Source organism: Oxyura jamaicensis, chromosome 2, assembly GCF_011077185.1.
Source record: "Oxyura jamaicensis isolate SHBP4307 breed ruddy duck chromosome 2, BPBGC_Ojam_1.0, whole genome shotgun sequence".
NCBI lineage: Eukaryota > Metazoa > Chordata > Aves > Anseriformes > Anatidae > Oxyura > Oxyura jamaicensis.
In genome coordinates, this window is record NC_048894.1 from 2,964,836 (window position 1) to 2,991,833 (window position 26,998).

A 26,998-nucleotide genomic window follows, 5' to 3' on the forward strand; every position below is an offset into this window, starting at 1 on the left:
GAGGTAAACACTTCAGTTTTCTGTGTGTCAACAACTATCAACTTACATTCCTGAAAGAGAGGTAGACCAACTTCTTTCCTGTATTTCTTTCTTCTGATCTACTTACGGAATATCATTGTATTATTTCTGTTTCTTTCTCATACAAACTGGCCAGATTTTCTGGAATTTGCATGACAATATTCTGATACAACCAAGTACCACAGGGCAAGCAGGGGATACCAGCCAGTTGCTGGATACAACTACACAGAATGTGCATCTGTGTCTGGAGACATTTGATATCAGCATCATTTTGCAGATTACCTTTCAGCCCTTCTTTTGTATTGGTCTCTTTGTCCATGAGGTGCCAGAGCCCAGGAATGGGGAACTACCCTTGACCCTCGTGAGACATGCAGGGAACCTGACCTTTCTGATTTTGCCTCTATATTCTGTAGTATTTCTTTTACAGTGATCTAAACCACCCATATTTTACAGCTCTCCTGAGTTTCAGGACACTGAAGAATTACTGATTCAGGCAGACCATCCCTGATGGTACTTGTAGTTGCATAGTCTGTGTAATTATGCCCTTAATATTGTTTTTCAAGAAGCTTTCTGCTCTCTTAAACCTTGTCCTTTAAATTTGCTTCTACGTCATCATAATTAACAATTCTTAAATTATTGAAGCTTGCCTTCTTGTTTCCCACATAATTTCCCTTTTCTTTGCTCCATCATTGCCTGTCCTAAGTCCATGAGCTCCCCTGCTTCATATTGGTGGCTGCCCCATTATCCTCTACATCCACATTTTGAAAGATTTATTTCTTGCTGGTTGAAGTCAGGACGTGGAGATCCTCCTCTTCGTTTCTTTCATATATATATTCTTTGTCCAAAAGTGGTCCCCACCCCTTTCCAAAGACTTAACAAACATCGTCCCATCCTGCTGCTACCACAGTACATTTTACCATCACATTGCCATCCAATCTTATCCTTTAAATGATTCCATTGATTGTTCCAAAAGAGGTGGGTGTTATGATACTCCCGAACCTCCTGGTGGGATGGTCTTACAGAAGACATTCACAATGGAGACATCCTACTTTGCTTCCCTTTTTATTGTTACCGAAGCACTTTCTATAAGTCTGTGTGATTTTGCCCTTCAGCTTCATTCTAAATTTCAGGCTAAGTCTGTAGGCATCCTTAATGCATAAACCTTTTAATTTTTTTTCTTTACCTTTTTTTCCTGATGATGGTATAACCTCCTATATGGATCTTCCAGCCTGAATTACACTGAGAAAGTTATAGTTTTGGCTTTGTCTTCCCATTCCTGCTGTTTGTGGCTGTGATACAAATTGGTACCTTCCTTCTGTGCCAAGGTTCTCATGTCAATAATGAGGCATGGGTAGATGGTGGTAAACATCAGGTTAATTTTTATTTTTTGGTGGCCGAAAGTTGCACATCATGAAAATGTTTGCTCCTTTGTTTCTCAGCCCTTCCTGCTCTCTTCAAAGAAGAGTTAAGAGATGAGGAAGCCACTGAGGGCGAAGCAGTCACTCTGCGCTGTGAGTTGACCAAGACTGCTCCAGTGGAATGGAAAAAGGGGCACAGAGTACTCAAACCTAGTGAGAAATACAAAATGAGGCAGAAGGATGCCACTGCAGAACTGGTGATCCATAACCTAGATGAGAGTGATGCTGGTGATTACACCTGTGTGTGTGGGGATAAGCAGTCCACAGCTTCCTTAGCAGTACACGGTAATAACCATTTTCTTCTAGATGTCCTCATTATCAAGCTTTTGACTTTTTTTTCCCATGTCCATTGTTATCTCTACATAGTTCTTGTCTGACACTGCATGTCATGGTAATTAATTTGCATTTTATGATCTAAGGGGAAAACCTACACCCCATACAAACTGGCTTTAGGACCTGATCCCTAATGAAATAGAGACCAGGCCCTAAGACATCTCCCCACTGTTGCTCTAGCTTTTCCCCGTCGCAGCTCTGCCCCTCATCCAGAGGCTGTGTTTGTGGCTCCATTTTAATCTTCTGTCATTGCATCCTCAGCGCTGCCTGCACGCATCAAGGAAGGCCTGAAGGACGAGGAAGTAACAGAGGGTCGAACAGCCACTCTGCGCTGCGAGCTGACCAAAGTTGCTCAGGCAGAGTGGAGAAAGGGAAGCACTTTGCTCAAAGCCAGCGACAAATACAAAATGAGACAGGAGGGCACAGTCATGAAGCTGCTTGTCCATGATGTAGAACTGAAAGATGCTGGAGAATACACTTGTGTGTGTGGAGAACAGGAGACAACAGCTGCCTTGATAGTGAATGGTAAAAAACCCTATATTCGTATATCTGTGCCATTGTGTATTTCTTTACCAGCTCATCACTATTTGTTGTGTGTTCACCTGTGGATGAATTTGTATGAATTTGTAAGCTGTCTTTAAGATCTGGTTGCATCCAGGCTACTTTTCCATCTGTTGGTTTTTCTAATGTCCTAGGATTACGAGGAAAGGAACCTCTTTCCACACTAAAATGTTCTCTGTTTCTGTACCTCATCCCTCCCATCACCTGTGTGACATGTCATTTTAATGTCCTCTGTCCATTTTGTGACCTTCAGCCCTGCCTGCGCTTTTCAAAGAGGAACTGAAGAACCTGCAGGCCATGGAAAGCCAAACAGCCACCCTGCGCTGTGCGCTGACCAAGGCTGCATCTGTGTCATGGAAGAAAGGAAACAAAATACTCAGAGCAAGTGAAAAATACATCATGCGGCAGGATGATGTCCTTGCTGAGCTGGAAATTCGTGAGCTAGATCTTCAGGATGCAGGAGATTACACCTGTGTGTGTGGAGACCAACACACCACTGCTTCTCTGACAGTGAATGGTAAATTCATCTTGCAGATGAGTGTCCATTATTTGTTTCTTTGCAGCATCCTGCTGCTGTACGAAGTGTTCACCCCTCAGCTTTAGTTTTTTTTTCCTAGAAGTTAATTTGTGTTCAGAAAAGTTTTGTTTTGGCATCTTATTTTTGTCTCATGCTCCTGAAAAGGGAGCTGAGGAAATGACTATTTCATCTTGCAGACAGATGGCTATGCTGCATATTTAAGGTCACAGTGTCCAGGAAATGATCCTGTTAGACTGAGATGTTCTGCTCCCATGGAGGGTTAACTGTGTCGTACGTTCTTTACATTGCATTTTGAATCCATCCTTTGATGTACTGTACTTTGACCTTTCAGCTGAGCACTTCTTTTCTCTCTGTCACTGGTGGATTTAGTTTTCCAGGTCATTGTAGTGTTAACCCCAACAGCTAAAGTATCTGACTTGGACAGATTTAAACTTGAATTAATAGTTCATTATGCCGATCAGAGATGCAGAGGTCTTACTTTAAATACATTGTCTATTGACTTTCCATTCCCAGCCCTGCCAGTGGTTTTCAAGGAAGAACTGAAAAATGAAGAAGTCTTGGAAGGAACGTCAGTTTCTCTGCATTGTGAATTAAGCAAAGAAGCTCCAGTGCAGTGGAAAATAGGGTCCAAAGTGCTAAAAGCAAGTGACAAATATCAAATGAGTCAGCGTGGCACCACTGCTGAGTTGGTCATTCGTGACCTAGATGTAAAAGATGCTGGAGATTACACCTGTCTTTGTGGTGACCAGAAGACAACAGCAACTTTAACAGTTCATGGTAAAAAGTCATTATTAAAATTAATAAATAGCATTATAGATAGGCATCATTCTGAAATTTTGCTGTTTCTGCCATTGCTCAATAATTTGTCTTGTGTTATTTTTTTTCTTTCTGAGAAAAAAAATAGCTCAGGGCAAATTTGGGGGTCAAACTTGCTTCTCTTTAAAAGGAGACTGAGATTTTTCTTTCTGTTCAGGATCCCTTTTCTTAAGTATTTACGTTTTCCAGCTCCTTTACCCCTCACCTCCACAGTTCACTTCAGCCAGCTTCAGTCTTCTCCAAAACATGCAGACGGGGGTCTGTCAGGCGCCCTGCTCTACAGCACTGCTCAGAGAAGTGAAGGATGGGGAAGCAGAAGGAGGAGAAGTCTTGGTGCTGTGTGACCTGGCCACCGCTGCTCCTGGGCAGTGGCAGGAAGGGTACCACATTCTTTAAGGCATGCAGGAGGAGATAAGATTTCAGAGTCATTACCTCTAACTTAGGTTTGAAGGATGCAAGGGTCTGCACCTCTGTGTGGGGATCAGCAGAGTAAGGACTATTTTGACAGTTAGGGACTAAATAAAAAAACACAGCAACACAGACAGGTTATCAGAAGTTATTCCCTTCTTTACCCCACTAGCTTCCAATAGACCAACACAGAAATACATCCCTGTGTTATGTTAATAATCTCATTACCTGATATTATCCTCTCATGTCCTTAATGAGTATCTATTTTGATGGAGTGACAGCCCTTGTTTCTGAGGAGCTTAACTGGTCACAGATCCAGTTCTGTCCTTCCACATTTTTCCAAAAACTCCCGACTCTTCACTGAGCTTTCCTGAATGATGGACTTTTCTGACATGTTCTGGAAGTGCTCTTTGTGTACTGCACCACTAACAGTAGTTGTGCATGAGGCACATTTGTGGGTAAATGGTAATTATTCATTTTTCTGAAGTTTTTCCATTCTTTGGTTTCCAATTTTCAAAATGGGAAATAGTGAGGACTTGAAATTCTCCTCTTACATGCAATGGCCTTCAAATTTCAGTAAAAGTAGAAGCAGTTTTCTTTTGAACTCTGGCTGTTTTCATGTAGATGGGGCTATAAATTTTCAGTAAAAACAAAACAGAAAATGAAAACATTTTTCTACTAGCCTCCAAATACTTCACCCAGTAGTGTTACTTGTGAGTGCTATCGACCCTTTCAGTATTGTTCTTTCACTGTGACAAACAACAGGGAACTGATCACTTATGGTAAGGAAAACTTACTTACCCTGCCTGAAGAAGGATGTTTTCAGAGTTCCTGAACTAGGCTATAGCTAATGTTTAGAATAGGCTGAAGAAGGGATGTGTAAAGGGAAATAATCCCAAGCATGGAAAAGAAGTTAAGATTTCAGTTCTGGTTTTCTGATGACCATTTGTCCGTGTTGCATCCTTCAGCTCTGCCACCACTCTTTAAGGAAGAGCTAAAGAACAAGGAAGCAGAAGAAGGTGGAGATGTCACCCTGCACTGCGAGCTCACCAAGGCTGCTCCAGTGGAGTGGCAGAAGGACCAGAGGATTCTCAAAATGAGCAAGAAATACAAAATGAGGCAGGAAGGGACCCGGGCAGAGCTGGTGATTCATGAAATAGCTGAGGAAGATGCAGGAGACTATACCTGTGTGTGCGGAGAGCACCAGACCACAGCTGTCTTAACAGTACAGGGTAAAACTATCCTGACCTCCTATTTCCTAACCAGAAATGTCTATCCTCTGCTGACAGCTGTTCGATTTTCCATGTCTGTTTGTTCAACCTTATCAGCTGAAGTTCCACTTATTTGAAGTAGTATTGCCTGTCTTTGGTGACCTTTGGTTAGAAAATACCACTCTATATTCTTTGTCATCCTTTTGTCTTTTCCTTTCCTCAAACACAAACCCACTTTCCTTTTCCCTCCTGGTATTCCTTTCCTAGCATATAAAACCACTATTCTTTTATCTTTCCTTTCCTGCCCTTGTTTCCTAAAACACAATTCTGCTTTTTTCTTTCCCTTTCCTTTTTGGCATTCTCAATGCCTAGCATTTGAATGTGGGATATAATAAGCAGTATCCAGAATAAGGCTGTGTTAGTTATTTCTTCTGTGCTGAGGTATGTTTATATTGGGTTTTGTGCCCCTAACAGCTGTCCTCATGCACAGAGATAGGTTTGCACTGCGAGTCAGGTTTTCTAGGCAGGATATTTTAATTTAGCTTCACGTCTGTGGGGTGAGTCATTACATTTAAGATCTGAGATATCCAACCTTGTTAAACAGGTGGAATATCCTGTTACCTCACCTAGAAGGACATGCGTGAAGTTCACAAAATTTATTTCAAGGACATAACTTGCAGTGGTTACTAGAATTATGCAAATGGGGAACGTATGTTTTGAGGCAGGAGTACAGGATTGGGATTCAGCATTTGGAGATTTTCTATCTGTGAGCCCTGGCTGAATCTTTTCAAGGGCACCTCAAGGAAGAAGGAATGATTATGAAGAAGGAGTTGTGCCAACACCCAGAGCTCAGCAGGACTGCTTTGTAAGACGGAAAAGACATTACAAAGGCCTCAATTTTGCGAAAGACCCTATCACATGTGTGAACTAAGATGATGCATAGATGATGCACTTGGTTCTTCTTATATGGAAATTGGTAGAAAGCAGGTGTAAATCTCTTGATGACAGTGCAATTATGCTAGTAGGAAGCCAGCATATACCAAAAGGATTAAGGAATATACTCCCAGTAGGATGTTTTCCTTTCTCTTTCCTCTCTTTGTTGCTGATGCTCTGCCCCTCCATAACCTTCACCTTACCCTGTCACTTTCTACTCCCACCCACCCGAGGAGATATCCTCACTTTGTAATACATTTTACCTGCATCCTTCAGCTATGCCTCCATTTTTCCAAGAAGAACTGACCAACAGGGAAGCAGTAGAAGGTGGAACGGCCACTTTGCACTGTGAGCTCAGCAAGGCATCTGCCCCTGTCCGGTGGAAGAAGGGCCATCACATCCTCACCTCGGGCAACAAGTACAGCATGAGCCAGGAAGGCTGTGTCGTGGAGCTGGTAGTTCATGATTTAGACTTGAATGATGCTGGAGATTATACCTGTGTGTGTGGAGATGAGACCACTACAGCTGCCTTAACAGTGCATGGTAAAGTAATCCTTGGGACTAAGGTTCTCCAGAACTTAGACCTACCAAAATCTCTGTTGCTGTGGTCTCTTCCCATTCCCTTTCTGTTTGCTTGGGCTTTTGTGTTCCTTTGGGGGAGCCTTATGTGCTTCTTCCTACTGTTGGAATACGGAAAAAAATTTCCTGTTGGTATTTGTCTTCCTCAGCTGTGCTGGTTCTTCTCACTGTCCTTGCCCTGATGCAGTGTCCAGGGAAGCTGGGGGAGATTTTCCCATTGTGTTCCACTGACCTGGATCAGGGCTCAGTAATGCACCATGCATCCTTTCCCAATGGACTTCAGTGGTTTTTTTTTTTAAGAATATTCACTCCCTATGTGGTAATTCTTTTACTCTCCAGCACTGCCTCCAGAATTCAAAACAGACCTGAAGGACCTAGAAGCTGAAGAAAGCGGGACAGCTACGCTGCACTGTGAGCTAACTAAACCTGCTGTGGTGGAGTGGAAGAAAGGGCAGGAGGTGCTCAAAGCAAGCAGCAAATATAAAATGAGACAAGATGGTGCTGTTGCAAAGCTGCTTATCCATGAGCTGGATGTGGAGGACGCTGGGGATTATACATGTGTGTGTGGAGATCAGCAGACAACAGCCACTTTGACAGTCAATGGTAAAACAAACAAAAAAAAACACCCCATATATATATGTTTGCTTATTTATTTATTCATTTTCCTGGGTATAAAAGCTGTGTTCTAATGTCACTTGGCTCTAAGAGAAGACTTGGCTATGATTCATAAGGAAGGGGTGTAGAACAGCATGGTCCATACAGCCTGAGAGAGCGAGAAGGTAGAAAGTGGGAATTGCAGTGCAGAGCTAAATGCATTTACTCAGTCTCTTACTTTCAGGGTAATTGTAATCTCTCTCCTACAAGTGGCCTGACCTAAGAGGGAATCTGAATCCTTAAAAGTCCTGCTGGTCTTCAGGACACATCTTCAGCAATCAGAACATGTTGGCTACTTTTATAGTGGGAAAAATATGCCACTATTTTTCAGTCACAGATTGGATTAAGTTAGTATACCCTTTGTGGCAAATGTAACTTCTTGAAATCAATTTCTTCTTGTTCTGCAGATATTCCTATTACCTCCCATGGGGAAATAGCTTTGCACTTTAAATCTACAGCACTGAGATTTAGAGCCATCTGCATATAAGCTCTTTTAGTGTTTCCATTTTCTCTCTACTTTCTCTTTCCCAAACCCCAGCTGCAGTATGTTGCATGTTATGTTTCTATTTTATAGCCCTACCAGCACTTTTTAAACAAGAGCTTCAGAATGCCGAGGCAGAAGAAGGTGGTATGGCAACACTGAGGTGTGAGCTTACCAAACCCAAGGCTCCAGTGGAGTGGAGGAGAGGCGATATTACTCTCTACCCCGGTTTGAAATACGAAATGAAGCAGCAGGGCTCCAGTGCTGAGCTGGTCATTTATGACTTAGAACTGGATGATTCAGGAGAGTACACCTGTGACTCTGGACATCAGCAGACAACAGCTGCAGTAATCGTACATGGTAGGCAGAGTACTGACCTCAACAGAGATGAAGTGAAAGGAGCATCTCAGTATTCTCTACGGATATTTATTTATTTTGCTGCTGTTCCGTGCCAGCTTACCTATTCTAATTGAGCCTGACTCTTGGTCAGGGTAGAGAGGTTCTGCTTGCAGTATCTGGAGTGATTTATCATCATCAAAGCAATTTAAAGGTTTCGTAATGTGATGAACCCTCCTGCCCTATGAGTGCAGGAAGTGTGGGAATTTAGGGAACAGATAACAGAAGATAAGCTAGGCAGGCTGATTCTTTTGGGTTGTTGATTGCTTCACTAGGCATGAGAGATGCATAACTGGGAGTAATGTCTGATTGGGATGATAAGGGATGCAACAACTGGTGGATAAATATTTTTTGTAACATGTAAATGTGCTGTGTTATTACTTGAGGCTTTCAGCCTCAGGTGCAAACTTTGAGTTCAAACACCTGCAGCCACATCTATTTTCCTCAGCCCCTTCTACCATTCTGAGCAAGATATAGCCTGAAATTTGTATTTCTTCTTCCATTTGTCACTTTAATGTCATTTCTTAATGCACTGCCTCTTCTTGTGTTTTGAATGTGAACAATCTTTTATATGTTGGTAGAAGTTATATTTGGGGTTTGTTGGGGAGGAAGGAATACTCGTAGCTCAATATTGCAAACTCGCAGACTTTTACTGAGGAACAAGGGATCAAGTAGGAGAGAGACATCCACAGGAAAGTCTGACTACTTCAGGCAGCACACCAGGCCCTTCTGGGGACCACTCTTTTTCCTAACTTCACCGTCTGTCCTCAGATCTTGGTTCATATAATGCCTCAAGAAAGGTGCTACCAAGAATGATAGCTGCAAGCCAAGGACTGTGGAATCATTAGAACAGGCTGTTCCTGCAGAATGATGGTAGGATTGGATCTTTTTTGGGCTCAAACGCTCTTAAAACATTTCCCTCTCAAATTTTGCAGCACTACCTGTCACGTTTAAGCAACCCCTTCAAAATAAGGAATCAGAGGAAGGAAGTACAGCTACTTTCTGCTGCGAGCTATCAAAACCCAGTGCTGCAGTGGAATGGAAGAAAGGAGGAGTGGTGCTGCAGCCCAGCCAGAAGTATGAAATGAGACAAAGGGAATGCCTGGTAGAGCTCTTAATACATAATCTCAAATTAGAAGATACAGGAGAATACAGCTGTGATACTGGGGATCAGGAAACAAAGGCATCTTTAAACGTGAAAGGTACGTGATGTGAGCTGACTCAGAAAGAGGTAGATTTCATCTAACACAAGGCAGCATTTTGAACGTGATTATTTTGAACTTCATGTTCTCTTTTCTTTAATAATATTTTTTGGTTTCAAGAATGGAAAAGGATGATACTTTGTTCTTTCAGTGCTGCATTTGAGTCTTTGGTTCTAAGAAGAAATACTTTCCAGCTTTAAAGCTGGAGAGAATTAAAGAAAAAATAATGCTTTAGCATAACTTCTGGACATTTTACATGATATGTGGTTTAAGTATTTCAAAAAAGATTTTCTTGCAAATCCTGCAATGAGACTGACAACAACCTTCCTGATCTGCCAAGGCTGTCCATGGAGTTTTCAACTGTTTTACTCCTGAGATCTTTGCAAGTTCAACGGGAGGATAAACCCAGTCAAAGTGTTCAACCCTGGGAAGGATCTGAGTCAAGGAGCAGAAGAAAGAAATGTTATAAGTGTAGATGGCTGCTTTTGATGCAGAAAGATCTGCTACCAGCTCCAGGCAAATTAGAAAACATGGATCCTGCCTAGGAATCTAGCACTTGCAAAGAACAGTATCTTGTTCCCCCAAGGTCCGTCTATCTGTGCTGTTCAGGACTTAACTTTGTATTGAATAAAAAACTTCTGTTATTTGTTGTTTTCTTTTTTCTTTAGCCCTACCAGTTCTTTTCAAAAGGGAGCTTAAGGACAAGGAAGTTGAAGAAGGAGCTGCAGTGAAATTCCAGTGTGAGCTGACAAAGGAAAATGCAACTGTGGAGTGGAGGAAAGGCACCATGGAGCTCTTCTCATGCGCCAAATATGAAATTAAATTAAGTGGTTGCACAGCTGAACTTGTGATCCATAATGTAGAACCAGAAGATGCCTCCGATTATACATGTGATACAGGAGACCAGCAGAGCACAGCGGTCCTCCACGTGAATGGTTAGCATTGCATCCAAATGGAACAGAAGTTCAAAGGGATTTGTGGAATTGTGTAGATGGTATTCTGTTATTTGTTGGTGAATCAGGCCCCTCGAAAGTAAGATAAACAGGAAAGGTTTAGGAGGTGCCCAGCGATAAACCAGAATACAGAAAAGATGATCATATGGGACAGGATTTGCAGAATGGCTTCTTAGGCCTGTAAAGCCCAGTGCATTGGTGCATTCCTTGGACAGTGATAAAATCAACTCTGCATCATGGGGATGTTGAAATTCAAATAGATCTTTATTTCTGGCACTTAGCATTCATTGCTTGTTCACTTGGATCAATAACTAATTGTAAGCCATTAACAAAAAGCATTTTAAAACACCTATTGCTTTCATTTTTTCTAATGTCCTCCCATGAAGATCCTGAGAACACCATGTTTAAACAAACCAGGAGTAATGTCTGTGGTTGATTGTCATCTGTGAAGTGTTTGTGGTTGTCTCTGACTGTTAGGTGGCACCTGTGGCTTTGATCTAAGCCACAGCGTTTCAAGCTATATCCTGTGGGCTGGATCTGACCCAGGTAGCAGCGTCTGCCTCAGTTGTGAGTCCTGTGCTTGCTTTATATTCAATTTTCTGATTCTCTCCTTGTCTGGATATATAGAATTTGCAAAAGAAAGAAAAAGAATAAATTGTTATAAGAATCATATAACCACATAATGCAAATTTGTTCTGCAGCTTCAGATCCTGGATGACTTGTGCTGAGTTGTCCAGACCTGGGCATTCATTTGTACACTGAAATCAAAGTTCATGTGTTAATTGTCTTTTGCACTTTGCAGCCATCAAGCCCCAGCTGAGGCAGCAGCTGAAGAATGAAGAAGTGGAAGTGGGAGGAACAGCCAAGCTGCGCTGTGAGCTTTCCATAAGCAAAACAGAAGTGGAGTGGAGGAAGGATGGAGTCCTGCTTCAGTCGAGTTCCAAGTACGAAATGTGGCAGCACGGTACCGTCCGTGAGCTGCGTGTTCACCGCTTGGAGCCTAGTGATGCTGGCGAATATTCCTGCAAGGCTGGAGACGAGATGACCTCTGCTAAACTGACCGTGAAAGGCAAGAGACATTTCCTGTGGCAAGGGGATTTTCTCTTTAAGTTGCTAAGATTTTACAGCATAGTTGGTACTGTTGTGATAAATGCACATAGAGTGCAGGAAGGGCCTCATGAAGTAATATAAGACCTTATGGTGTAAGAATGTACAGAAGTCAAGATACTCTTGGTGGGCAGGAGAAGATAAGGTAGCTGAAATTTTTGATCCAGGGCTTGAAATATTTTGTTGAAATCATGTGCATGTGAGTGAACAGATGGTTCATCCATCCTTAGCTTCCAGTCACGTGGCAGCTGCATCTGGCCCTAATGTTGTTGAAGACAGAGCTTGCATTCAGGTTGGACCACTAGTTTGGAACAACCACCTTACAGGCTCATCCATATTATAGTTACTCTGCCTGCTACGCCCAGCTGCACCATTTTTCATGCAGAGGGTGACCTTATTTGTATAAATATGTACTGTGTTTGCTCAGATGGAGATTGGGCTGCTTCTCCTTCAGCATTCTCCATCAGGTTCAGGGTACAGCTTTTGCCTATTGCAGGCTGTCTTTGTGATCCCTGCACATATCTGCAGGTGCCCAGCTGTCCCAGAAGCAGGACTCAAGCAAACCAAAGCACAAATGTCCTGTGCCCCCACTAACCCAGTAAGCCATGCTGAGAGCACCATGCCATCCAGATACCCTGCCAGTCTGAAGCACCAGCACAGAGTGTTTCTGTTTGCAAAAAGACAGTAGAAGGATCAGTTTTTAATGTTATTATGTGAAGATATCTAAGTGCAAATGTAACAAATTTCACAATCCTGAATTTGGAATCCAGCATTCAAGCCTTATTCATCCAATTACAGTATCAAACATAATTACAAAAATCAATATGCAATGCATCTCCGAGACAGAGCAAGCAATAAAACCACTGACTGAAAGATACTGGCCATATCACCAGATACGCTGACAGCAGTCAAACAGCAGAGTTTGACAGGTAATTTAAGAGGCTGTGATATCTCCGTCCTTGGAGGCATTTAGGGCTCAGCTGGACAAGGCTCTGAGCAATCTGCTGTGAGCTGGCTGTGATTGGACCAGATGAGTGCCAGATGTCCCCTCCAACCTGTATTATTCTGTGATTCTGTGATTTGATCCATGTTTTTCCTGTGTTGACTACTGACTGGGCTGTTTGCAGAGCCTGATGTGACCATTGTGAGTGGCCTAAAGGACATGGTGGTATTCGAAGGGGATGATGTCACCTTCCAGTGCCAGGTTTCCCATGAGAATGCAAGGGATGTTGAATGGAAGCTACAGGATGTTGCTCTGCAAAATAATGAAATGAATGAGATCTCGGTGGAAAAGGGAAAGATCCATAAGCTGACATTAAGGAAGGTGACAGAGCAGGACATTGGCACCATCGCCTTCCGAGTGGGACCACACGTGTCTACAGCAGAGCTCACGGTAAAAGGTAAGGCGCCCTGTGATGTGCTGAAGAAACAAGATTGGTGAGAACAGGTGATGTTTTGTTTTTGTGTATGCTAATGGGAAATTTAAGGCCATTGTTCGCTTCTTGTTAGCTCACATTAGTAGGATGCTTGTGCTTCAGAGTGCACATGATGCACTAATGTGCTCTCATATGGTGCAACCACTATGGATCCGAAGTGGAGAAACCACCAGCTTCGGGGTCCTGAAGCTGACTGTGTTTCTTTCTCTAAACACCGTTTCCCAGAAATTCTCAGTCAAACATTCTTCTCCTTTCCTTTTTGAAACTCTTGGTCTGGTCAAAGTCCCCATCCCATCCGAACTGACCAAAACATCTCTAAAGTTTGTGATCAGTGCTTCCAGTAACTTCGCAAAATATTTCTGAGTGGGTTTCATCAAGAATCCATTCACTTGTTATAATGTCCCAGAATATTACACAGAAGTTAAAGTATATTTTAAAACTTTACTGTTCAGCTGTAGGTTTACAACTGTAGAGAAACAAAATAAAGGTGACTGTAAGTTCCTTTACTGCATTTGTAATTTCAGTGCCACCTCCAGTCTTTAAGGAGAAATTACAGAGCACAGAATTGCAGGAAGAAGAAACCGCCACCTTCCACTGTGAGGTCTCCCAGCCTAATGTTACAGTGCAGTGGAAGAAAGGTGCCCAGGTGATTTCCCCAAGCTCCAAATATGAAATCAGGCAAGAGGGAACAATCCATACTTTAAAGATTTATCACTTAAAACCAGAAGACTCGGGCAAATACACCTGTGATAATGGAAACGAGCAAACGACGGCCACTTTAACTGTTAAAGGTAGGTTGTTTCGTTTTAAAACAAGAAGCTTCTTCCCCTTTCTTGGCTGAGTACTTGCAAGAAGGGTTTACTGTCCTTGACTTCAGATCTCATTTACCAATGTAAAGCAGCTGCGTCCTTTTGCTTTCAGAAGTTAAGTCTGGTAGTTCCGACCACAGTAACTGCTTCCACAATTCTAGATCCAAGGTCTTTTTTTTTGTCACTCCGAAAACCAAGGCAGGTGGCCTAGAAGGTCTTGTGAAATGTCATCTTTTGAAACATCCCTTGAGGACAAGTTTCCCATGAAGGGCATGCTTGCTGTCACACTAAATTCAGGATCCAGTGATGCCAGAATATCTGTACTGTTAGCACGTCCTCTGGTGGTGGCTGGCCTTTGTGTCTCTGTGTGTGGTCCCAGCCATTCCAGCACTCTTTGAAAAAAAAAAAAAAAAAAAAAAAACCTCCAAAATCAGGAAGCTGAGGAAGGTTCTACAGTCACCCTTCATGCCAAGCTCTCCAAACACAATGCACCGGTGAGGTGGAAAAAAAGGGTCAGTCTTGCTCCAGGCCAGCAACAAGTATGAGATGAAGCAAAATTTAGTTGCGCCAGGGGAGGTTCAGGTTGGATATTAGGAAAAACTTCTTTACTGAGAGGGTTGTTAGACATTGGAATGGGCTGCCCAGGGAAGTGGTCGAGTCACTATCCCTGGAGGTATTTAAAAAACGTTTAGATGTAGAACTTAGTGATATGGTTTAGTGGAGGACTTGTTAGTGTTAGGTCAGAGGTTGGACTAGGTGATCTTGGAGGTCTCTTCCAACCTTGATGATTCTGTGATTCTGTGAAAAGGGCTCTGCTGTGGAGCTACTCATCCACAATCAACAGCTTAAGGATGCTGGAGACTGCATCTGTGACTCTGGCGATGAGAAACCATGGCATCCTTGGTGATGAAAGGTGAAAAAAGGTTTCACTTCACTTTTTAGGGAGCTCTAGGTTAGTTTAGGTATTCCATATGAAAGATTCAGGGACACTGTGGCAGAAAGTCTGTTTCTTTTTTTTGTGGTAAGGGTTTCTCACTCAACAGTGATGCAGTCTGACAGACTAGGTCTTCACAAAGCTTGTCTGTCAAGACATTATTTCTCTGTGCTCCATATTTCTGTCTTGGCTCCAAAGAGTCATAGGGCTGCAGGAGTTAGCTGCACAGTGGGATGCCTTCACTTCAAATGCCACTGTACAAAAACCTTGACTCAAGCTATTGAGTCACTGTGATTTCTATAACCCCATCTCCTTCCCTTATAAATCCCAGTTCAGTGTTATTTGTGGAGCCACCAAGGTTCTTCTAGACAACTAGACTTGAGAAACAAAAGTTCTGCACATGGCACATTGTAAATCAACCTACCAAAACTCTGTCTTGACCCATCAGCGTTACATTTCAGTGCAGAGACATTCATTCCTCTTCTGGGTCCAGCTTTCAAATGAGAAGCATTGTAGAATGATATTCTCCCATGCACCTTTGTAAATACCCAGGAACTTAGATATCAAGCATAGGATTTTGTGTTGTGGCTTTGGTCTACCCATTTGGAGTTACATGCACTTCAGTGCTCAAGAGTCAGTATCTGTGACCACTCCTGTGTAAAGTGGAACATATTTCCAGAGGTTGTCAGCATGTGCATTCCTTGTTTGGTTTTTAAAGTCTTTGAGTTTTAATCAAGTTTGGAATGGTCCTACAGTTTCACTAAATACAAGACTTAGTGACACAGTCATCAATGAAGCAAGCTTTTCCTCTGATTTCTCTTGGTTTAGCGTTACCAGTGATCTTCACACAACCGCTCCAGAACCAGCAAGCTGAAGAAGGTGGCACCGTCACTTTGAGTTGTGAAATCTCAAAACCAAATACCACTGTGCAGTGGAAGAAGGCTGGGACAGTGCTGCGACCAAGTGACAAGTACAAGATGCGCCAGGCCGGGTCTGTGGCTGAGCTAACGATTCGCAACTTGAAGGAAGCTGATGCTGGGGAATACGTGTGCGATACAGGGGACCAGCAAACCACCGCAGTTGTGCACATGAAAGGTAGGGCTTCACGTGGGAAAATGTGGTACAGAGATCGTTGCTATGGCAGTGGCACATGATTAAATAAATTGACAGTTAGGGATTCTCCTGTGTCCAGAGGGATTTCAGAGACAAGGGTGATTTCAAAGGCATCAGAACTGCAGCAGTTATTTCTAGAGAATCAGAAATGGGTCTTTAGTTGGTGGTTTAATGTTTAATGTGTTTAGTCAAAGGTTTAATGTTAACGTCACCTACTAAAATCTATTGACAATGTTTTCACCATACATATATTGCATATAAATGTGTCTATTATTTAAATACACAATATAGTATAACGTGCATAGTTCTTAGACTATCATATATATGTACATAATATATATGCACACATACATGGATGCGTAATGCATCTGTAAGAGTAACATTTCTCACTATGCATGCCCATGCATGTAGTGTTTAGTGCCTTGTGGCCATTAGTTCTTTCAAATAATACAGTACTGTCAAGAATGAGCATAACAAAATGTTTAACCTCGGAAAATAGGAGGCATCACTTCAAAGTAGATATCAAACTCTGTTGACCTTTCCATAAAGAACCAGCAGCAACCATAGTGGAGATGCTGAAGGATGTCACTTCATATGAAGGAGAAGATGCAGTGTTTGAATGCAGGCTGTCGCGGGAAACAACTCAGGATGCTCAGTGGTTCCTGGGAGATGTTCCCTTGCAATCCAACGAAATGAATGAGATCAGAGTCCAAGGGACGCGTCACACTTTGATCCTGAGAAAGGTGACACTAGAAGACTGTGGGCCTGTCAGTTTCAAAGTCGGGCAGCATACCTCAGGAGCACAGCTAACTGTCAAAGGTGAGCAGATTCCTAGGAAGAAGGGTTTAGGAGCTACTGGTAAGCACTGCCAATATTGCCTTAGCTTCTGGTGATGTGTATGTGGGAGCAAGGGTCTCTGGAAATCTTGGAAGATTCAGCTAAAATAATTTAGGCATTAAAGATTTAGACATGCGCATCACACATCTGAGCTAGTCATTTTAGACCTTTTCACAGTCTGTAGAGTGAAGCAGACATCCTTTGAGGACCACCCAACTTATCCTGAAACAAGCATGTAAGATATGTCGTTATCAATGCTGAAGAACATCAAAAATATTCTCTGAATTAATTTCCCACTTAAGATGCTTTCTGATATTTGCTCCAATAAACCTTTCATTAAATTCTGTAGAATGATTTTGAAATGTTGGTTGCCAATACTTGTTTGTTCCTCTTTCATCATAATACATCTCTGAGCATTGGTTCTGATCTGGGGCAGTGCTGGATTCCACATTTGCAGCAGTGTCTGTACCGTCTTCTCCACAGTTGCTCCAGTCACCTTTGTAAAGGCTCTCCACAATTTGGAGCTGCAGGAGGGCAGCACAGCTCAACTGTGCTGCGAGGTGTCCAAGCCTGACATCCCCGTGGAGTGGAAGAAAGGCACGTCTGTGATCCACTCCAGCCAGAAGTGCAGCATCAAGCGGGAGGGGAATGTGCACACACTGGTCATTCACGATTTGAACCGTGAGGACTCAGGAGAATACAGCTGCCACACGGCTGATGGCAAGACCACAGCCAGGCTAGAAGTTAAAGGTATGATTTTCTCTTTGCTCAGCAGTTGCGAGACCACAGCTGGAGGAGTACATTCCCAGTACAAGACATTGAGGTACTGGAGCAAGTGCAGCAGGGGGACTGGAGAACATGAAGTAGGACTAGAGGGAATGGCCTCAAGTTGCGCCAGGGGAGGTTCAGGTTGGAAAAGAGCAGACATTTCTTCTCAGAAAGAGCAGTCAGGCATTGGGACGGGTTGCCCAGGGAGGTGGTGGCGTCACCGTCCCTGGGGGTGTTCAAGGAAAGGTTGGACCTGGTGCTTAGGGACATGATTTAGTGGGGTGTTACTGGTACTGGGTGATGGCTGGACCAGATGATCTTGAAGGTCTTTTCCGACCTTAATGATTCTAAGTATAAGGAAAGGCAGGAACAGCTGGTTTTGTTCAGCTTGGAGAAAAGAAGAGAAAGTTGAGGGGGGACCTTATTGCTATCTGCAACTACCTAATGGGGATCTACAGAGAAGAAAGACTTTTCTCGGGGTGCCCAGCAAACAGATGACGGGCAATAAGTACAAGCTGCATTAAAAGAAATTTGGATTTCCTTTGATTAAGAAGATTATTAAGAAGATTACCAAAAAAAAAAAAAAAAAAAAAAAACAAAACCTTTCACAATGAAGGGGTGCTCATTTTTTGGGCTTCAGAAATGTGTATTGAAGTTAGGTGGGAATTCTTTGAAAAAAAAAAAAAAGGTTTAGGATATGGGGAAAGAAATGTAGCTCCTGAAGAACTGAATTTTTTCCTACTGTTTAACTCCTCTCCCTCCTCCTCCACCTTCTCTGTCTGGCTTAGAACTAGACAACCCTCTTCAGGTAAACAGAGCCAGAATTGCACATGAACATCTTGAATGGCATTACCATTCCGGTTCTTATCTGTACCTTAAAAAACAAAACATTCCTCTCTTTCATATTTTCATTTTGCTTGTTTGTTCCCTTTGCACCATTCTCCCTTTGAAGCCCTACCTGTGCTTTTCAAACACTGGCTGAAAAATGAGGAGGTGGAGGAAGGGCGCACAGCCGTGCTGCACTGTGAGCTGACGAAGCCCAACGCACCCGTGGAGTGGAGGAAAGGAAATACCGTGCTGCACTCAAACGACAAGTATGAGATCCGACAAGAGGGGACACGTGTTGAGCTCTTCATCTATGATGCTGAGGCTCAGGATGCTGGGGATTACACGTGTGACTCGGGGGATCAACAGACCACTGCATCACTGCAAGTCAAAGGTAGGAGAAGCCTTGCCTGACAGCAGAGAAGTTACAGCTGTGGTAGCCCTCCGTAGGGTTCAAATGTAAGTTTAGTCACTGAATTGCTGTTAGCACTCCATTATCTATGAATTTCAACTATAGGAAGGGGTTTGTTCCTCAGTCTGCTCTTTAAAGAAGAATATAGTGTCTTCTAAACCCAGTTCTCAGTTGCAATTTTGATCTCACTGTTGAAGTTGAGAGCAAAACTGCGGCTGCTGTTAATGGAGAGTACATATAGGAGAAAAACAACAACAACAACAACAACAAAAACTTGCCTGCTGATAGTCCTGACAATAAGAGACAGGAGTATTTCACTATACCTAAACCAGGCCCTTTTTAAATGAAGCCATTAGTATTTAGTTGTGCCCGAGCAGCCCAAATCTGTGGCTCTGTCTTTAGTGGCTGTGCTACTGGATTTTATAGTTTTATTCATTTTGTACTCAGTGCTGTGTATTTTAACTCAGACAACAAGATCTTGCTTCTACATCATGAGCTTAGCCCCCATAGCCAGCATTTTGCTCAGTGTGTGGTTTCAGTGATTAAACGTCCAAGTGCTGTCATTGCTAATTTTGTACCTCTAATTGCTTACACTGAACACTGTGGTTATGCACACGTGAAGCCCCTTCTACAGCCCATGACCTCAACCAATCCTTTATGGGGCAGCAGTGGTCATCTTCACACCAGCAGCCTCATGAGTGTCTGCTGTGGCACAACTCAAACATCCTGCTCTGGGCTTGGCATTCCCAACTGAAGAAAAGATGGGGAATGCCAAGCTGGAGAAAGGAGCGTGCAAGTCACTCACCCCTGACCACTTTTACTGTTGTGGATGCTTCTCCACTGTAGTACTACCCGTGCTGTTTAACGAAGAACTGAAAAATGTGGAGTCTGAAGAAGGGGGAACAGCTGTCTTGCACTGTGAGATCTCCAAGCCAGACGCCCCTGTTGAGTGGAGAAAAGGAGGGGTCGTCATTCAGCCCAGCGACAAGTATGAGATGAAGCTGAAGGGCCACATTGCTGAGCTGATCATCCATGGTGTGGAGCCTGATGACTGCGGGGATTATACCTGCAGCACTGGATATGAGATCACCACAGGTTCTGTGTACGTGCAAGGTAAGGTGAAACTTGGTGTGAATGCTCTGATTTTGCTGCCTGAATTTCTTACCAAAAAATGTTTGGCAATAACTGCCCAAACTTGTCACAGATGCAAACAGTTGAAACTCCATTCATTTCTTCCCTGATTTCAGTGAAGATACAAACATTTACATTCAGGCTGGTGTTGGACTAATGTGTATAAAATAATGTAATTTGAGGTAATGACTGCACTGTGCACCAGAGGAGGTGGTGGTACTGCTTAAAAATATTTTCTTGGAGAAACTGTTATGAAAAATATGGAAATTCTCATTATTATTCATTATGGCTTCTATCATTTTTGATACCTGTATAACTTTTTTACTACCCTGAAAATAAATATCCCATTTAACTCTTAAGCTACCTGTCCACCTTGCACTGCCTACAAATGTCAGTGCAGATGGCTGCAACACACAGGACAGCCAGGAGCTAGTAATGGAATGGTGTCCTTTCAGTGAAACAGTTTTTGCAGACACACACTGCCTTGCAAGCGGGTGATGGATAGAAGGCATTTCTTGATCCCTTAAATAAATTTAAGCTCTTTTTTTTTTTCCTGGAACAGCATTACAAGTTTGATTCTCCTGGACAACTTGCACTGCTGCTAAGGTTATTTCTACAGGAAGGAACTTGTGTATGTTTATGTTTGTGTTTTCCTTTGGCACCTTCTCTTGCTCTGTTATACAGAAGAAGAAGCAGTCATAGTTTCTGGTTTAAAGAACACAGACGTCTTTGTGGGTGAGTCGGCCACGTTCACCTGCGAGCTCTCACAACCGGGCGTGAAGAATGTACAGTGGTGGCTCGACGGATGTCCCCTTCACAACAACTTTGTGACTGAAATCTCTGAGCAGGATGGGATAATCCACACTTTAACGTTAAATGATGTGGCGTGCCACGACTCAGGCACTGTCACCTTCAGAGCTGGGTCTCTTATATCTACCGCTAAATTATTAGTCAAAGGTATTTCGTTGTTAGATAGACAAAGATGGCCACCTCTGGAACTGCTCAGTGCACTAGTGCTTCTGCCTTCCTGGCTACCCTTACTAAATCTCTCCACAGTTCTTCTGTGGCATGATAATCCTGCAGCTCTTCACTTCTGCAAGTCACCCACACTCACTCCAGAAGTCTTGTAGGTACAAGCACATCAACTTTTTTCAACTTTTTGAATGTTTCAGGTGAAGAAGGGTGGCAGGGCTACTGCTTTCACTGGACTTCTCAATGGAACTGAACATACATAAGAGAAGAAACTGTGTTTTCACCACTGTGGTAGTTCCTGATTTTTTATCCCCCTTCAATATGTTTTTGTAGTACCACAAAAAATTGTGTGGTTGAAAATTCACAGAATTGATCACTGTGCTGCTCCATAGCTGGGTTACTGGTACTGAGCTCAGTGTATTCCTGAGACAAGACCTTGTGCTTATATGCCAATGGCTTCAGAGCTCACTCTGGAAACCAAATGGTATATGACATAGCAGTAACCCAGTGACAAAGTGGGCCTCATTTGTTGATTGCCAGAATATTAATGGTCATCACTGTGCTGCCAAAACCTTCTCTGTTGAGTGAATATTTTTCTCATTTGGTAAGGGTAGCCACAAACTGCAAATAACACTGAGCTCCAGACTTCATGGTAAAGCAAGCTGCTTCCCATCCAGTCCCTTTCTAGCCATTGGGAAAAGTTGTTTTTGCCAGGAAAAAAAAAAAAAAAAAAAAAAAAAGAAAAAAGTAACACTTATTCCTTGCTTGGAAAAGGGATTTATATATATAAATATATATAATATATTGATATGAAGGTTTAAGCATTGTATATTGAAATCTACCCCCAAGCTATTCACCATAACAGGAATGATCCACAATATGAAACTGAGTCAGGGATTGATGTCTCCTTCTCTATCTAATATATGCCCTGTACATTCAGAAAATGTAACTCTCTGCAGAGATAAAATACCAATTAATTTTTACTAATATCAGAGTCATGTAGCATCGAGACAACATGTAAAACCCACAAACCCCATGTCCATGTATATGACTTTTGAGTTTCATGTTTCCCGAGACAGAATTTGGTTCCAAGCTCTCTAGGCAAAGAACTCCACCGGGCATAAAGCATAAACTAAAAATAAATGCATCATTAGGTATTCTACTCGGCCAGATAAAGGGATCCTGAGAAGTTTTAATTTCACAGAATCACAGAATCGTTGATATTGGGACCTCTGGAGATCATCTCATCCAACCCCACAGCTCATGCTACTGCACACGTGTGTGGAGATTTTGTGCTTCTATTAAGGCAGGATGTGAACATGAATCACAGTAGTATATGACTACCATTGGATTAGGATGAAAGAAGTATTAAAAACCACCCCAATTACACTGTGCTCAGGAACACTTGATTTAACAGGAAAGTAAAAGCTAGTAAAATTCTAACTGTGCTTGTATTAACAGCTACTTTCCTGCACTTCATTTTGGCCAGAAATTTAGAAGTAGATCTCTCTTCAAATTAGGCATGTTTCAGTCTACCTGGCTATCCGTGGCTTGTTCTTCATCAAGGAACAAGTTGTCTTTCTCTCCATTCCATGTGCCTCATTCCTGTGATGCAGAGCATGCTTATAACTAAAGATATTTTATAGTAAGTGAGATCTTAGGACAGGGTCTCCAGCCCTCACAGTATCACTGCCCTAGGACTGCATTCATTCAATGGCCCAGCATGTTGACATCTTCATACAGGGGCAGGTGGAAAATGGGAGAGGGTTGAAAAAGCTGCAGTCCTCTGACCCCCTTGGGCAGAGTGAGAATTACAGACCCCAGCGCAACTCTTTGGCTCCTAAGGCCCAAGGGGCTTCCTGCTGCTCTGCCAGAGCAAATAGGGCCACCAGGGTCTTAGCCCAGCAGTGGGACAGTGTGATGGGGCAGTGGAACCAGGACACCTTCCTTCTCCCAGACCACAGGTGACATTTGCTGTGAGGAGCACGTCTGCATCTTATGATGCAGATGTAGTGTACTCCCCTGGTTACAAAGATACCTTCTTGCTTCTTCAGTCCCGGTGTAGCAAAACATCTCCAGATCTGCCCTTGATCTTCCTCTCCATACACACACAGACAGACACGCAGAGGGGTAGAGGGAGAGCAGGATCAAGACTTGCAACAAGTTTCTAAGAGGCATTAGTAATCTTTGCTTCCCAAGGTCTGCCAGTACCATCCCAAGTCCTCCACCCAATCCACCAGTTTCAAGAGGAGCATTCCAGGCAGAGATCCAGTGTGGTTTATTCTAGCCAGTTTGAGATCAGAATAATTATTTGAAAATTAAGGGCATTTATTAGCTTTCTCTGACTGCCATCTTTCTATGTCCCGTTATAGTATCAGTAGCCCTACCAAGATTTTAAGGAGCTGACGTGGTTCTGCTGAGAAGGGTAGTGCAGAGACACTTCACTTTTCAGACTCCATTGAGATTTTTTTTTCAGCATATATACTGCAGGTGGTCCAGTCTGACATCTCAGGAGAGACTCCTGGGCTGCTTTGGAAGCTCACAGTATTTTGAGGTTAGACTTATTTATTGTCCAGAAGCTGCCTTTCAAGACGCAGAAATAGCCTTCTAAAAGAAAGACACCGATTGTTTAAAACAACCTCAATGGATCTCACCATCTTCAGAGGAGCTGCCTATCCAGCTGCTCCCAGCATTTTGGGGTCTCTCAGTTTGTGACTGCAGCGGTTGGCAGGTGAGAGTTCAATCGGTTCACACAGCTGAGTCTCTAGATCACCTACAGTGAAAGAAACTGCATATTATTTTTACCCAAATTATGTCTCTTCTACAGAGGAACACATAGCTAATCAAAACACCGAGTACCTCTCTCCTGTGAAGTGCCCTTTTTTGTTACAGCTGACCTGGAACTTCGCTCCTCATACTCCCAAAGGCATCTGACACATAGCCATCACCAGCACAGGACAGGAATGAATATCTACATTTGGGCACTGCGTTTGTTTTCAATGAGCAGTTGCTGTCCGCTCATACGGAAGGAGCCTCCCATGGCATTTTCTCATGTCTGAGAGGTTGCACATCACAGAGAAGCATTCTCAGCATCCCATCCACTGCTCTCCTGTCTCACACCTGCACTCCTGGCACATTCTGGGAAGCAGAAGTGGTTCATGCTCCCTGCTTCCTAGTCTAGATGGTGTCTCAACCATGCTGGGAGGAAAACTAAGCCTGGAGATGTTCTGTACAGAGGTTCATATCCAGAGCTATTAAAGTGCAAGCCTTAATTGCTTGTGTCCCATGCTCCAATGTGATAGTTTTATTCTAATGTGCCAGTTTTGCTTCGGTCCTGCTTGATGCTGATACAAACACAGACTAAACTGCTAATGCCCAGTGTGCCCGGCCAGCTTCCTGCTTGCACTTTCACTCGGCTTGCTTCCCATGGGCTCTGTGCTTGACAAAAGTCTCTAAGTTGCTGTTTCCATGAGGATGCACTAATGCATGTCCTTCCTGACGTGTTGGTTGACAGATCCAACCATTGAAGTGGTCAGTCCCATGCAGGACATAACTGTTGATGAAGATGGCACAGCAGAGTTCATATGCCAGTACTCTAGGCCAGTGCACGCCATATGGAAGAAAAATGATCAGGAAATACATGCAGATGGGCAGCGAGTGATTATCAATCAGGACTGGAATGTAAGCATGCTAATAATTAAACCTACGGTACCAGAAGACAGTGGCATCTATTCTTGTGAAGCTGAAGGCACTAAAGTGATGGCTGCACTTGATGTTCAAGGTGAGGTCTTCCAGCCAAAGAGGAAGACTATCATGGCTTCCAAATACGAGGTGGAAAAATGATGGCAGCATCTCACAATAAGTGACATGTTAGAACCTGCTCTTTGGTGTTCACTCCAGTGCTGATAATGAAAAGTTAAAAGCAGTTAAAATAAAAGTAGTTGGGAGTTAATGGGAATTGAATATGAAGCTGCAGCTTTTCACTGGAGCTTAATTCTAATTAACGCTCACTCACTACACCACTTATGCATCATCTACAAGGAACCGGATCTGGCTGCAACACCAGTGCAATGGGATGTGTCCTGCTGAGTTATTGTGGACTCCCAGACATAATGTTGGCCCAAAGCAATGATAAGAATACTTTTTGCTCTTACGGAGTGATTTTTACACACACAATGCTCTAGTAGGCAAAAGAAGGTGTGAAATTTCTCTTTATGGCTAAGCTAAGCTATCATGGTGTTTTACCTGCTTCAAATACCAATTGATTAGGAAATACCTCCTTGCAATCAGTATTTGTAAAGGAAATTTGCCTGAGAATCAGCAAATAAAAAGGTTAATAATAGGTTCATGATTTTCTATTGATGTCTTAATTTTTTTTCTGCTGTTTGCGTATGGAATTCTTATTTTCAGTCACTGGGTAAATTAGTTCAATTGGCAAGGACAGGGGTTCTGATTTGATTTCTGATTTGTCATGTTTTGTTAGGCACAATTATGCCTTTTTGCCTAATCAGAGCTGTGAGTATAGAACAGCAGCATGTTATTAACTGGAGTATTTGCTACATTGATAAGCACTTTCCATTTTAGGGATTAAAAAAGATATTAATGAATATAATCTAAAAACATCCCAGAGGAAGTAGGATCTACAATTATCTGCTTTTCATAGTTAGGGAAAGTAGTGCTCCAAAAATACACACAGAAACAGCTTGGCTCCATCCTAGCAAAATTATACTTTCTCCAAGGATTTACAAAACCCTCATTGTCCTCCAGAAGTATGAATATCCTAAAATACAGAACCGTTTTAGTTACTCGTGTAATTTTTTTAATTGAATAAGTAATTTGGTGTTATTTTTTACTTTGTTTAGAACAATTCTAGGTCATAGCTATAGAGATCCTAACCAGGAATGTCTCAGGTCATTGGTTTATATTATGGATCGTAATTGATATGACAATATGACCATTGTATGGTATCTGTGTAAACTGTATATACCTAACTGTGGGTTCCCACTGCTGTGCATATAATCTGTCCATGTAGTTGGTTTAACAGAAATTATATTGGCAAGCACCAGCCCACTCTTAATTTTGCATCAGGCTGGCTGCTTACGTGCAAATGCCAACATTTGTGCATGCAGCAACTGTGCAGGCAAATAGAGTGTGTAGGTGTAGGCATGTTTCTGAGTGCACAATTAAGCATACATGCATGAGAAAATAAAGCTTATATGTTATAACAGAGCCTTTATAATAATTCACAAATGTGCTACACAAAATATTGTTAATATAGATTTTAATTCTTCGCATGTTTCCTAAAAGCAGCCGTGCAAAATGTGCTGTTAACTCAGTCACTAGAGCTTTGCCAGCTGTAATATTCTCTTGTCCTTGCTTTGCATGACAGATAGAAAGGCTACATCGTGAGCTGCCAGTTGGTTCACATCTCCCCAGCTCTGGTGATAATCATACTGCCTGAGAAATTTGGGGGAACGGTGCCTGTTGTGGGACAAAAGGACACCGACATTGTTTCTTTATTTGCAAAAACAGAAGTCGGGCTTCTGGAGGAAGTTTAAATAAAATGCTAGCGGTCCCAGGGACTCATCATTATTTTAAACCATCTCACTGGTTAAAATGTTTTTAAATATAGTTTTATGTTACAGCCTGGTTGGAAATAACTACTAAGCCTTCAAGCACACTTTATCACATCCTCACGCTTTCCATCAGCTTTTTAGGAGTGGGAGTCATCCGGTGCTCCGAGGCTTGTTGATGTTCAGCTGTGCCTAGCAGCCCACTAATACCTTTTGGTTTCCTTCCTTGCTAGCCAAGAACAGCATTGTCCAGGGCCTGGAGAATGTGGAAGCAGTGGAAGGAGGAGAAGCCCTGTTTGAATGCTACCTTTCCAAGCCCGAGTGCTGCGATTACAACTGGCTGATTGACGACGAGCCTGCCAAAACTACAGAAAACACTGAGATGGTGTACTTTGAAAATGGGCTCAGGCATCTGCTGCTGCTCAAGAACCTGACTCTCCAGGACAGCTGCAGGGTGACTTTCATGTGCAGCAACGCCGTGACCTCAGCCTTCCTGACGGTGAAAGGTAATCAAAGCAAGTGTTGCATGGGGAAGCTTAAACTTCTAGTTGGACAGGGCAAATTAACCAAGAACATATGA

At 42.7% G+C, this 26,998-nt stretch overlaps 1 protein-coding gene across 7 annotated transcripts in view; it reads left to right on the forward strand.

The window, feature by feature from the left end:
* The window catches only part of OBSCN (obscurin, cytoskeletal calmodulin and titin-interacting RhoGEF), a 182,777-nt gene that overhangs the window by 85,166 nt on the left and 70,613 nt on the right, over positions 1-26,998 (forward strand). For 2 of the 7 annotated variants that reach the window (XM_035317274.1, XM_035317267.1), the window contains exons 48-68: positions 1,458-1,721; positions 2,031-2,294; positions 2,584-2,847; positions 3,382-3,645; positions 5,061-5,324; positions 6,513-6,779; positions 7,155-7,418; positions 8,044-8,310; positions 9,282-9,548; positions 10,217-10,483; positions 11,304-11,570; positions 12,736-13,008; positions 13,569-13,835; positions 15,616-15,882; positions 16,450-16,719; positions 17,221-17,487; positions 18,458-18,724; positions 19,589-19,855; positions 20,558-20,830; positions 24,360-24,626; positions 26,652-26,924. In XM_035317274.1, the coding sequence (XP_035173165.1) occupies positions 1,458-1,721; positions 2,031-2,294; positions 2,584-2,847; positions 3,382-3,645; positions 5,061-5,324; positions 6,513-6,779; positions 7,155-7,418; positions 8,044-8,310; positions 9,282-9,548; positions 10,217-10,483; positions 11,304-11,570; positions 12,736-13,008; positions 13,569-13,835; positions 15,616-15,882; positions 16,450-16,719; positions 17,221-17,487; positions 18,458-18,724; positions 19,589-19,855; positions 20,558-20,830; positions 24,360-24,626; positions 26,652-26,924 (5,610 nt within the window). The remainder of the gene's footprint in view (positions 1-1,457; positions 1,722-2,030; positions 2,295-2,583; positions 2,848-3,381; positions 3,646-5,060; positions 5,325-6,512; positions 6,780-7,154; positions 7,419-8,043; positions 8,311-9,281; positions 9,549-10,216; positions 10,484-11,303; positions 11,571-12,735; positions 13,009-13,568; positions 13,836-15,615; positions 15,883-16,449; positions 16,720-17,220; positions 17,488-18,457; positions 18,725-19,588; positions 19,856-20,557; positions 20,831-24,359; positions 24,627-26,651; positions 26,925-26,998) is intronic. The other 5 variants (XM_035317268.1, XM_035317273.1, XM_035317271.1 and 2 more) reach the window with 5 other exon arrangements.